Here is a 14,183-nt window from a genome sequence, read left to right on the forward strand (position 1 = left end):
AAGACGTATATTCAGGGCTCAGAAAGTCAACTGAGAACTTCAACAGAAAATCATTACAGAGTCAATGGTGCTTGCCCCATCTCTATTCTCGTGAGCAGGTGAGGGGGAAGGATGAAGCAGAACTTCGGCATAGCAAGTAACTGCTTGTGTATAGTCCCTCAAAGATATTAGGGACAGAGTTACCTCATGGTTCTTCCTGCTTAGTTCAAGAGTGAGGCAACCTGAGGATCAAGCAACCAAAACATGTTTCTTGATTCTTCTTTCTTCCTGCATGTTAGTATTTTTGGGAGAAAAGAAACTTGGCCCACAATATACATTTGTCTTCCAGAATACTCAGTAGGAAGTAGCTATATTCAAAACTCCTTATTCTACAGAAAGCAGATGGTTAAATTTCACTATTCCATCAGTCCTACGGCTATACTTTTAAATAGTCATCCTTAAAAACACAAACCATGGCCTCCTTCCACTTTACTGCAGGCAAGCACTACAGCAGGAACATGTGTGGCACTACAGATGCAGTCCCTCAAACAGCACTGAAAGGTGGCCTCCTGACTTATTCAGCATGCACAGAGAGGCCCAGCATGGAAGCTTATGCACATTCAGACCAGATCCCTTCATACCACAATCAGAGCACTGTACTTCAGCGGGTCCCTCTTGTCACTCATTACAGCTCAGTCATAGCAGAAGGAATACAGCTGACACATTTCCTTTGATGCTGCCTGTTCTGGCTGGAAGACAAGACAGGAGGATCCTCTGGCAAGCATGTATCTTATTCCATGTTTCCTCAGCCTTGAGTTTTGCTGAACCTGACATTCTAGCCAGCACTAGATAGCAACAACCTCAGGTCTGTATCTGCAATATCTTTGGCCAGTGAATCTCTCTCATCTCTGCACTGATAATAATAATATACAAATGAAACCATAAACAATTAGAATCACCCACATGTGTAATTTAAAAGCGAGGTCCAGAAGAAGCATAGAAATAAAATTTAAAGTATGAAATGGAACAAAAATGCAATTTAAAGTAGGACATTTGAATTAACGAATAAGTAATTAAAAAACCCCCCTCATTCTGGTTGATTAGAAGATTTTACAGAATATTCAAACTTTTTTGCTCTTTCAGGATGCTGTCTTCAGCCAAATGGAACAGTAATTCACAGCGCTCTGCATGTCTAGCCAACGTGTCCTCTGAGTTGTCCTCTCCTGAGACCAATCAAGAAAAATAGACTGCTACTTGTAACACTTTTGCCTTTTTATATCTCCCTTTCCAATGGCTAATAATAAAAGGTTAAGCCAGTACAAGTGAAAATGAGGTAACGATCTTCCTAAGTGCTGTTACAAGCAGCATACATTTACTGCTCCAAAACACGTGATCAAGGGAAAAAACCTGCAACAGTTAATTAAAAAATATAAACAATCTTCTCTAGTAATGTTCAAAAGAATTGCAGCACCTTTTACGTGAAAGAGAGGAAAATCTGTTTTCACCAATAAAGCACACTAAGAAATGACTAACTGTGAATGCCTCTTTCTCTTCAGCAAAAGTTCTTAGGTAGGCACGTAACAGCTCTGTTGAATATGAATGGACTTAAACATGAACATAAAGGCATGAACATTAGCAAAGTCTGGAGAGTACAGAATCTTCCTATTGCAGCCAAAATAAACACAGGACTTGGCATTCTCAGCAAACATTTAACTATAACTCAGCTCACAGACTGTTATCTCTCATTCTTTTTGCCCGTAGATTCTTTGCGTCATTCAAATTGATTATGATTAAATGGCCAAAATAATCACTTTCAAAGAAAAAGAGGGAAGTCTAGCACAACTTAGTGACATATGTAGTCATCTTCTTGCCAAAGCATCAGCTGTGTGGCTGGGAGGAGGGAGCACAGTGGGCTGGGAAAGACTTGGGGGAGTCAGTGGGGAGAAGGGGACCTCTGCGATGTCTGATTCAGGAGCCTGGGCTTCTGAATTTAGGTGCCTCCACTGACTCTATGTACAATACAATATGCCACCCCAGTACATTTAAGTGGGTGTTCATCACAACGAAAGGGAAAGCCAGTGGGAAACACTGGGTTTTGCTTAATAGGTATTGGAGCCTATGTATTTGGCTACTCCCCACTGGAGAATTTAACTAGAAAGAGGAAGCTTTGTTCTTCCTGAAAAGGATGGGATGGGAGCAGCAGAAGACACAAAACCCTCCTTCTTTGTTTCATGTGATAGTGAAAGTCAACCACTTCCCCCACTGGAAGCTGAGACACCGTAACCAGCAGGAAAGAGGAAACTCATTAGCTTGGGAGAAGGAGTAACTGGCCTGCTGTGCCTTCGCTTTTATTTGTTGATCCAAATACAATACATGGCCATTCTGAGAAGTTATTTGGCTTTTCAGCAGGATGTAGGTAGGCTGGTTCTTAAAATACTACCTGAATTCCATGGTATTACAAAGGTAACAATATTACCTGCAATCTTGAATGATAATTTATGCACATTTCATAAAATACAACTTCAAAGCTCTACATTTGGGGAAAAAGAAAATGAAGAGGTGCCTACAATGGAGCCAGCACCTTGGTAGACCTCTTCTCGAATGCTGTGTGGGGTGGCTGAAAGGGGATGATGGCCTTACAGAGGACACACGGCAGTGGGGATGCTGCTCATCCCCACTTCTTTTGAGAACCAGCAGTGCAACAGCTTCTGCTGGCAAGTGCTTACAGCACACGTCAACCTCAGCGTTCACCAAATGCGTTGAATACCTCACTGATTAATTTAGGAAGTTATGCATACTTTGCCATACACACCATGAACCTTAATACCAGATGTGCAAGGGGGATGAGCCAATGGCTGAATTTTACTCACACATTTTTTTGACAATATAGTCTAGGAATTTATGGCTACACCAAAACCTTTATTTAGAAAAGTTCTTCCACTATAATCCTCCGACCTGAATCTATACTTATTATACATTAATTATAAATTCAACATTCAAAATACATGAATTTTAATACATACAAGTTATTTTTACTGGATGGGGCTGCTAGAATAAATACTGTAAGAAGATCACATCTAAGATTATAACAACTCTTAACTCTGAAAGCTCTTCTTTAAAAAAAAAGTAACCCTTGAAAGGATGGGGATAAGAGAAAGGAACTGAGTAGCAGAAGACCAATTAATTTCTACTGAAAGCTGAAATGACTTGCATAAGCACATCAGGTGAAACCTAACATTATTATAGAAAACAGAAAAGGTACCAAAGCCTAGGATTAAGAGGAATTTTGTCAACTTTTAGGGGAATTAGCAGCAGAACAACAACCATAATACTCAACAGACAAGTGCCAGAAGTCTGGCAGAGCACACACTATCGACTCTTGCAGTAATGGATCTGAGTGCTTGTTAGGAGTGTTTAACTGTCATAAAACTTGAGAAGACAATGCTTGGCTTGAAATCATATTATCAAGCTTTGGGTCTTGAATGTATGTTTTCTGAAGTCTTTCATGTTCATCCTTTCCTAACACAACTTTAGCTAAAATAAGGTTCTTCTGAGCCTTTCTCTAATGAATGTGTCCTCATACAGAAATCTGGCCTGTAACTATGGGAATATTCCCACAGAACAGGGCACATCTGCTCTATTTTTTCTTTTTTTTTAAGAAAAGAGCACTGAAGTGTGTGGGAGAAATCAGAAAGAAATACATATTTTTTCAAACAGACAAAGAAATGGATGTACTTATATTCTGGGTACTTATTAACCTTTCACTATTTCCCTATAACATGGATATTTAATCTAATACAATATTTGCAATCAATGATTTTCAGGACCAACATCTATATACAATGAGTTAATCAAACCCATGCAAAAATATGATGGGCTGCCTCACTTTACAAAACCACAACCTAAAATCAATTAACCAAAAGGTTCCCCACTGCTTATTAATTCAGAAGAATGGTTAGGTTGTTTAGGGTATTAAACACCATCCATACTATGATGGACCTTTGCCAAGTTGTATTTTTAAGTTATCAGGTTTAAGACTGCTACACTTTAATGCACTAGAAAGCGCAACTCACTAACAGTCCATGCTTGGCTCACTCCCAAGAAACAATAATTTCCAGCTAAGAGATCATAAACACCATGCAATCCAAATACAGCTGCACAGAACACTAGCAAGGCCATGCAGAGCTGACATACAGTCAGAAGGTTATTGAAGAATACACACGTGGAGTCATACATAGAAGTCATCCAGGTTGGTGTAGTAAAGCTAGGTATTTGTGGAAGATTAAGAGGCAAACTTGGAACTTTTGGAAGAGCTACATTAGGAAGACTGTTGGTGATGCTCCTGTGAAGAAATAAACAATGTAGGAATACCATAAAAAATAGAATATTTAGAGGACAACGGGGAGAACACTTGATTAGACAGAAAGCTATAGGCAGGTGCTTTGTTCAGATCTTGTAGAAGCACTTACTTGACAGGTTGCCATGACTCTTGTTCAAGACCTCTGTGAATGGACTGGGCAATTGATGATTCCATGAGATCGATGTAGCGGATGACCATGGGAACAAAAATTTCTTGCAAGTGCTTGTGAAACTTTCCATTGCACAAAAATGCTTTAAAAACAAACAAACAAACAAACAAAAAGTCAGGCCTTTCCCTACTTTATTTTGCTACAGGAAAAAGTATCTCTTAAAATGTTTGTAGTACACAAAAGCATCTTATGAACAAGACCCAGCTTGTGTAGGAAATACAGTTCATAAAAAAAGATAAATGAAGTGCTCCATGAGGACACTGCAGTGCATTTTCAACTGTCACTGTGACGAAAACTAGGCACATACTGAAGTTCTGTGTTGAATCAGAACGCTTTTGCATCTTCTTAAAATTAAAATTAATAATATACTTTGCTGTATCTGTGCCGTAGCAATTTCATTCAATATTTAGACACCAAGATAGAAAAAAACCCCCAAGCCAAACAAACACTATTTGAGTGTCATTCAATTATTTTAATTCTCCTTATGCTAAGAAAAACAAAGGTTACAGTAAAACATTCTAGCCTCACTAGGCTATGTGCAAAAATGTAGAGGTATACAGCATTTCCTCCAGATTGCCTAATGGAAAAAGGCAATATGTGACATATGAGTGTTTGGGGGAGTAAGAACAGTTTACCCATCTGCTCTGTGTCCTCGGGAGCTGGCAAAGTCCTGAATCACTGCCTATAGCTACGCAAGACGTTCAGTGTGCTCTTGAACAGAAAACATGTCTTGGTATGCCTGTGCACGTCCATGCATAAAAATCTCGAAGGCCAGAGCTCACCACCAGAATCCTGGTTTTTCCCATCCCGACATGTGCACAAACCTCATCAAGACCCCCACGAATAAAAGTACCTCCCAGCAAGTCTGTGTTCATGTGAAACTCAGCCCCAGCAACCACACTTGCCTGTCCTCTGCCCTCCCAATTGTCTTGCAAAATTTTAAAGGACACCAACTCTATACTTCCCTTCTGGAAGTTTGCTAATTCTCTGCTGTGATTATCTCCAACTTCACAGAAATTGTAGTTTTTTCACTATTTAAAGGAAGTCCTGAAAACTTGTTGCCTGAAGTGCTTAGGACAGCTGACAACATGTAACACACCTACAGCTGTTCTCTTGCTTTTTGAAAGAAATGGAGTTGACTGGTGAGATTACTCTAAGCATGAAGCATATTACTCAAGAGAAGTAAAGTAGCTATAAGCAGCAGAAAATTATCTGCTTCACAGATGGGATTTACTGCATGAAAAACTGTATACACAGTGCAAATTGGAGATGCTTAAGACCTGAAAATTAGTTTGCCACCACCAGTGCTTGTCCCTGTACTCCATGAAATGTTCTCTTAGCAAATCCTCTTAGCACACTAATGTCCTGCCCCACCAAGGGAGTGTATCAGTTTCATGTTTTGAATGTGTCCGTGTTCACCCATTAATCCAGCACTATTATTAGGACCTATAAGAATATTCCCATCTGTACAGGCAAGCTGAGCCATAGAGAGAAATGTTCATAATTCTGGTAGCCCTCATTTTCTCCCACTCATATTTTGTTGTTTTAAATTCTCTTGTGGGTTTCTCCTCCCACCTATTCCTGCATCCAGGTTTCTCATTTGATTTGGATGGATACCCCGACTGCATTTTGAGGAGGCTTCCTCTTCTTACTAAGAAGAGAAGACTGGATCATGGGGCTCAAAACCCTGGAAACCATCTCATAAAATTACAGTCCCTCTTGTTCCGCTACTGATACAACTCCATGTACAACATAAAAAAATAATTTCTGTAACTTCGAGAAGTTACATTTGCCTTCCATTCCTGAATGATGTCCGCCAGAAACTGAACCTGTGAGAGGTGGCGACTATGGGGAAAATGTGTCATCAAGTTTCAGTTCCCAATTGCTATTCATATTGCAAGGCAGTGCCTTTGCTGCTGAATGTCTGGACACTTAATATTATTCTTTTTTTCTTGAATACAATGATCTGAAAGCAAGAACTATTTTCTTGAAAACATCCTTGTAGGGTAATGGGAAATTATGTACTTTTACGTAAGGAGATGATACTAATGTGATCAGCTCTCTCTGGGTGTGTTCACTCCCCACTCTCTTGCTAAGAATTTTGAAACTTTTAGCTAATTTCAATCGGATCACACACAGGGGAGGAGATATCAGATATGTGAAGTTTCATGAAAACAGGCAGCTAAGTAGCAGGCAGAGATTATTAGGGTTTCCACTGAGAAAAAGGCAGTGGCATAGGCTCATCTCTTATTAAACACCTGAGAATCCACCCTTGAGAGCACCTATAAGTCCATTACAAACATGCTCCATTATTTACACTGCTCATGGAACTACTTGTTAACTAGCTAGTTCTGGCATAATTATTCATATATCAGACACTCAAAATGGTGTTATATTTCCTTATATTTATGTATCTTAAAACTGCAGCATCTGTGATCAGCAGTAATAACAACTGAGAAGGATTTGGATAGTAACACAAAGGTGTGGAAGCTCGCCCACACGCTGTGTGTTTCACAGTAAACAGCTGATGAGCATTGCCTTTGAGAAACCAAAGGTGGCTGCTACCAAGCTGCATATTCGGCTCATTTTTCAAGGCAACTTTAAGCTTAAAAACAACAACAAGAATACAACTGTGTCAATTAAGTCAGTTTTGCTGCTTTATAGTGAATCAGTGCAGGACTGGCATGAATCAGGCAATCACAGTTACTTGAAGGGATGAGCGTGCAGTTTACTGTTCTTTGAGCACACCACAGAAATGCTCTGCTACAAGCCCTACTCTGGGAATTACGGTAATAAAGCCTCATGGGCAGCAGGGCGACTCTTGTTATTCCGAAGTCAGAACAAAATTTAAAGAAGTCACAGGCAATAAAAGCTGTTCAACTTAAAAAGCTGAATCATTTCCCTAACATCCTGACAGCAGTTTTTGCAGGGAAGTGAAACTTTCCAAAATGATGCCAACACTCTTTAATCTGTCTGCACCTCCACAGAGATCCCCCTGTATGTGGGCACACACACGAGCACTGTGTCAGATCAACAACTCAGTGAGCATTCTGTTTTCCTAAGGCCCAGGACATGGCAGCCCTGATTTACCCATCTGGAGATCTCCGTCAAGGATTACTGCAGGGCAGGGGAAGAACTCAGAGCACAGGGGTAAGTGATATAGCTGAGTATCATCAGCAGACTCATGGCACTCTACCCTGTGATTAGAATTGATCTTGCCAAAAGGTACCACCTGTGCATCAAAGCAGATGGGAAACAAGAGATCCTTGAGGAAATGCCACACTTCAAATCCCTCAACTACCACTTGTCTTCAAAGCTATGTAGCTTAATTCTCCATTGTCTTGTCAATATAGCCACCCTACACCCTCTTCATATGAGCCATCTCATATTCACACAAACAACAAAATGAAAGCCTATGCCAGGGCAAACTAATGTATATACAATATTAATGGAAAACAGATTGCAGGAACAGAAACCGATCCCCAAATGAAAAATTCTTGAAATACTGACGTTGAAGATGAAAGTTATTCAACTTTTATGTATTAGGTAGCTGAAATATATTAAAATATGTCAAGAAAAGACCAGGGGTGAAAAGTACGGTCTAATAACGCAGCACTGGAACGAGGTTTCTCCTCTATTAGCAGGAAAAGAATCTACTGTGCTCGTGTACATCAGAAGCTGCGAGGCTTGCTTGGCTTATACAGGCAAAGTTTAGGAGTTATCCTGGAGTCAGTGTGTTAAGCTGTCCTCAAGAGCTTCTGCAGAATCAAAGGAAAGGAAGAATGACAAAAGGTTAACACAAATCTCTTTTCCACTGACAAAATTAGCACTTTGGCAGACAGTCCATAATTATCCTGCTCTCCATAGGATTCTTGGGTAGGCACCACTTGGATTTCCTGGCATATTTTTAAAGCCAAAATAAAACCACTAAATTTCAAGAAGGAAATTTCCTTGGGGTTCCATTCTATTCACAGCAGTTGAAAATCATCCAATAACACCAAAAAAGCAAGCTGATATTTCCATTCTTTTCCTGTTTATATTACATTCTGCCTCCACAAAGCATTTATTGATCAGTTACTTAAATTGTGGTGAAAATTGCAAACGTCTCAGCTTATATACAAATTGTTGTGTATTTTTACATAAAATTCATATTTTAAAAATGAATTTTAGATATACACTAGATGGAAGCAAACTGAGAATTTATTTAAGAAGTAAAAATTTCCCTTCCTCTCAGAACTTAGGCAATGAAATTGCAAAGAACTTAATCTTTACAAGACAGAGTGACACAAACAGCTTATCGCACAATTTTCTTGTGCCTAAAATGCCCAAGTCAGTCAAAAAGGTTACTGGATATTCTGGTAAGCAATTATGCTCTCAGTATCAGTAACCAAAACATGTAGCTCTAAACTGAAGGCAGGTTATTATTTCAAAGCAGCTCCTAATAGGAGCAAAAATCTTAAGTCCCTGATCTAAGAAAATATTCCCACTACAATTAATATGAAGTGTAAGGTTTGATGGAAGGTATCGTTATGTGTGGCTATAAGCTTTGCCCTGATTACCTTAAATCCAAATTGTTTTATATTTCCACCCTGTAGTTTAAGATGGTGGTTATGATGCTATAAATAAATTCTAGTACAAAAGTGGTACATAGGCTGTAGTAAAGCAGGAAGGTGATGCTGTCTTTGGTGGTGTTTGCTAGTCCACTACTGGCAATAGCAATAGTGGAAAAAACATATCAGAGAATTCCTGTTTGAAATCAGTAGCCATGATAATGGCAATGGCTTTCAAGAGGCTAACACTCAACATGCTGGTTTTCCTAAATTAACTTCATCAGACCTTCTACATGTGTACCGTGGCTGAGTTAGAGCAAGGTACACAGACATTTCACTGAGTAATACTTGATGGAAAATGAAGATTATGAGTTAACTTTATAATAATCCTATTTTTGGCTGATTCGTGCCAAAGTAGTAATGCAGTAATGCTGAGAAACAGCACAGTACATAGTATCAGCAAGTGACACCTGGGAAGAAAACTTAGCAAGGAGAAGAGCAGAATATTGAACATACAGTTGAAAAACCTCCAAAAATAAGCCAAATATATGGATACTTCATGTAACTAGGCACATGCTTAGTTACATAAAAGATATCTCTGACACCATCTTAAATGATGAGGAATTAATGCATCTGTCTTGAGGCACTAAAAACCTGAATAATCTGAATAACTGTTTTCTAGACCAGGCCCCTTCATAACGTGATTTACAGGCTCTGGGGACAAAATGTAGCGTGGTCATTGCAGAAGATAAGATACAATCCTGAGACAGTCATGTCCTTCTTCCCTCTACAAATACCCAATTCTGTATATTGCATAATTGCATATGAACAATAGAAACTTTGGAGATCATTAAAATATATACTGTAAAAGCAGCTAAAATATTTTTGATTTTGAAAAATCACAACAAATTTATCTACAATCTGTTACTCATCTCCACAGTAACTGTTATTTTTTTAAATCACTTTTTTTGTTAGCTCTTGTCAGAAAAGCTGAAATATTTTATAGGATAGAAAGATCATACCCTTCCAACCATTTTAAAAAGTAGTTCTTCAGTTAGACTTAAGAGCAATCACTTATGAACTCTTAATTGTTGTGGAATAAGGTGAGAAAAAAATGGACAAGCTTACAGTGACCCAAAATGAAGTCCTTCATAACAGAAATGTGAAGCTACAGTCAGGACTCCCTCTTCTTTCCCCCTTTCACTTCATGAAAAGTTATGCGCTGTATTGGAAAATGCATTTTTTTTCTCACTGTTAAATGAATATTGGCTTTGAAGTATTTGGCTTGAATCTTGTATAGTGTTTTGTAGACTATGTAAAATAACGCATTTGATATTATTTGAATAGCAAAGACTATGCATTTTTATTATCTCACAGTGTTTCTAATATTATATTTCAGTCACATAATTCTAAAAATATTCTTATATATAAATTTTCTTTATGTTGTAAATGCTAGATTTTTTCTTTATTGTTAGGAGTTTGCTCATGTCAGGTTTACGTGAAAACTGACTCCTGCATCGAAGATTTAGAGCTCATTTAAAGCTCTTGAGATAGAATAACATGCAGGTGTCAGTCCTCCAAATTTCACTGAAGATTAAGCTAATATGCAATATGGTGACCTAACAGTTCTTCATTTGAAAGAAATCTGAAAAGTAATCTCTGATATAGCCGGAGAGTGAGAATAACCCAGTGGGATTTCCACCTCTTCATTTCCTAATGAGTTTTTTGATAATGAGAGGTGACTTTGCCAGTCACTGCGGGCTCTATTATGGCTAATTTACTCCACTTCACTCTCCTTGTTAATTATTAACACTAGCCTTTTTATCCTCATGAGACCACATTCCAGTTTTCCCCTTTTTAGATTTTTTTTCTAAATTTATCTTTATAAAGGTGATAGTTTTCAGGAAAAGGTTTTCACTTAGGGTAAAGCCAGAATTATTTATTTCATTTTGGAAGACTGTAAAATTGATTATATAAGCATGGGGAGCTCCTTCTAATGGCTTTAATGCACTTGCAAGGTGAAAAGGCTGTTAATTAAAGAATAAGCACTGAGGTATGTTCCACTTGGGAATCTGTTCTTGGTAGAATGGTCACTTGCCACTTGCTAACATATCCACCGATTAAAAGGTGACTAATTTCCATGGTTGCTTTCCAATAGTTCTGGGTAAAAAAAAGTGTATAATTTTCCAGATGGCTTTCCCTTGTCAGAAACTGTCATTTACTATATCTATTACCATTAGGGAATTACTGAAATTGGTATACAGGTGTGACATCTCATACAGCAGTTGTTTCATATCCTTCAGTTAAGCTTTTACAATCTTTCTAATAATTTTTTTGACATGAAAGTTTTCAAAAAAAGTATTTCCTAAGGCTGTGTTAATAATCTAACATTATTATCCATTTAATCTTTTAAGGAAAGAAAAATCAGTAGCCTACCAACAACCTCTTTGCACATGAGGACAACTCTTGTTTGTTTCTGTCACTTCTCCCAGGTTGGAACCAAAGCGCAAAGGAACACAAATGACACAATAATGCAGTTAAAACTGATGCCACAAATACGTGTTGCAATACGACCGTAAAATACCTCCACAGGTTTCAGAAACTAAATAATTGTTTTAAGTGCACATGACATCACCACTGGAGACGTGCTTCCTAAACTAAAAATGGAAGATGGTAGGAAAGACACCTGAATATAGGTTTCAGATTTTTAATCTGGATTTTAGATGATCAGGCACCCATTTCAAGCAATGCAGAACCCACCTTGCAGGAGTCTAACTCCTATGAGATCTGCCCCAAGATCAAACAATTCCTACACCCTTCTGAGAAGCCTTCTAAAATGAGCTTAAATCACCACCAGAATGGTGATTTTAATACGTTTCTGTAGTTGCAGTTTGTCTGTCATGGGATCCAGACAAAACATTCATGAATATCTTAAAAACAAACTAAGGAAAACACTAAGAGATAATTTTTCTTTAGTAGGATAACGTGAAAAACGAAATCATCAGGAATATGGCATTTCATGTATCGCTAAATGTCAGGGTACGGAAACATAATTCATAAAAAGAGACCTCTAAGACTGCGTGTTAATTTTTGTTTGCTCTGTCCTAGACCACATCCAACATGGTGCAATAACAGTGACTTTCAACAATCCTGTTTAAGTTCAGCTTTAGTTTAGTGGCCCTGCGCCTTTGCCCCTTTCCCTCCATGAAGTTCATCAGCCATCGTCTAACAGTGAATTTCCCAGTTGCTCCATTTCATGATATGGTGCTTTGGTCAACAGATACTATACGGATACAACCTATATATTTGAATAAACACCTGGCAGATAAGGTTAATAGTAATACAATGATAAATAAAATAGGTTGCAGTATGGGTAACCTTGGAGAAAAGATCTTGAATACTATTTTCCATCCTTTCAGTTAGGCAGTTGCCATACACAGAGCTAAAATTTTTAAAAGCTATTGAACTTCCACAGAAATGAGATTAATTTTCCAGAAAGAGTTAAAAAGTATTTCTTGTATTTATAATTAAAAAATAAAATTTTGGAATAACTTGAATCACTGAATAAAAATAGCTTTTGTATCTCCACAATAATAAAAAAAACAGTGGGTCATTTTTTCATATTTTTAAAATAGAGTATGAGCAAACATAAAAAACGTAGCACAAATATAGTTTTTTTCTTTATGATGGCTTAAAATGTTAGGAGAAATTACCTGTCTGCAAAATAAGGTGCGCTTCAGCATTTTTAGAATTGCATCTAATCTGATTTTTTAAATTTCCTTAATTCCATTATTAAAATCCCTTTTAGACAAAACTGGCCTAAGAGATCATTTAACTATTATAAAAAAAATAAAGAAAATTAGATCTTCAAAGATGAATAAAAGCAAGACAACACAGCTACCTCAAGTTCCGTTCTCCAGCACAAATAATGATACAATACACTGAGTGACAACAACACTCCGATTTGTTGTGTGCATCTCACCCCATCCACGCTAAGCCTTCAATACCTTTATAGACATAACTAGTCTGGAAGTGGTTTACATGAAGGCTTAGAAGGAAGTATTAACTACAATTTTATTTAAGCAGTATAGATGAAACATGAAACTCTAAATATATATTATGCTGCTTGTACGTCATTGATTTAAAATTGAGCAATTTGTGGTACTGAATGGTTAAAGGATGACCAGAATAAGGACTGAAACGCTGCAAGGATAGAAAGAAACTGCTCAAATTCCAAAAAACGGAGCACCAGGACATATATCATAAACATGGGCACTGCCACTTTTATTTTGAGAATCATATTAATTAGAAATACATTTCTATGGTGTGGGCTCATTGAAAAATTTTATGCACACAATGAGTAAAAAACTCTAAGATCTTACTGTCATTTCTGAGGGCGTTATTCAGCAGCTGGAAAAGTGGGAAGCTGTCCCAGGAGTCCTGCGGCTGTGCCTCGAGTGCTGAATCCATATCAACAGAATAAAGAGACAAAAACTTCTCTGCATGCTCAGCCAATAATTCTGGCCACCAAGCGAACGCCTGCAAACATAACAAAATACAATTACTAAACCCGAGTCATAAAGCAAAGAGATGTGTTGTATCTATGGCAAAATACATTTGGATGTATCACTTCATGTTCTATCTCATTTGGGGAGGATGAAGAGGCCAAGTGAAAAATGTGAAAATATTTATAAAACCTTCCGTCAAAAATATAAGAAATCAAATAGATTATGCTAGGAAAGATGATATAATCAGAACTAAAATGTAACACAAAAAATCAAAAAAGGAGTATAAATCCCTGCAACTCTTTTTGCCAGAGAGCAAAGAAAAGAATGAAGGCCTCAGCCTTGAAAAATTACTGTATATGCTTTTGTTTGTTTGTTTCATTCAATTCTAAGGCTATAAGTAATCAGATAAATTTATTTTTCAAATAAATCCTTGTGAATACCTTTTGCAATTATTTGTTAATTAGAAGGGATGGTTTTAGTGTGAAATTTTACTCCTTGAAGCCTAAGGGTCTTTTTAATAGATACAGAGCGCTTTTTAATTCCTATTTTTGCCTTAAAGATGTCCTCTTCTCCTGAGGAAGGCATCCAGTTTTCCTTCCACAAATGCTATAAATGCA

General features: G+C 37.6%; 1 protein-coding gene across 15 annotated transcripts in view; it reads right to left on the bottom strand.

Annotated features, from left to right (window-relative positions):
- The window catches only part of CADPS2 (calcium dependent secretion activator 2), a 319,788-nt gene that overhangs the window by 50,146 nt on the left and 255,459 nt on the right, over window positions 1-14,183 (bottom strand). For 9 of the 15 annotated variants that reach the window (XR_012658617.1, XR_012658616.1, XR_012658615.1 and 6 more), the window contains 2 exons: window positions 13,441-13,597; window positions 4,449-4,590 (listed from right to left, as the gene is read on the bottom strand). Coding sequence is in view for 12 of the 15 variants with exons in the window: in XM_075081181.1 (XP_074937282.1) it covers window positions 4,449-4,590; window positions 13,441-13,597 (299 nt within the window). In the remaining 3 variants the exon portion in view is untranslated. Of the gene's footprint in view, window positions 1-4,201; window positions 4,322-4,448; window positions 4,591-13,440; window positions 13,598-14,183 lie in introns of all 15 variants that reach the window. The other 6 variants (XM_075081175.1, XM_075081171.1, XM_075081182.1 and 3 more) reach the window with 1 other exon arrangement.

This window comes from Phalacrocorax aristotelis, chromosome 1 (genome assembly GCF_949628215.1).
Source record: "Phalacrocorax aristotelis chromosome 1, bGulAri2.1, whole genome shotgun sequence".
NCBI classification, from domain to species: domain Eukaryota; kingdom Metazoa; phylum Chordata; class Aves; order Suliformes; family Phalacrocoracidae; genus Phalacrocorax; species Phalacrocorax aristotelis.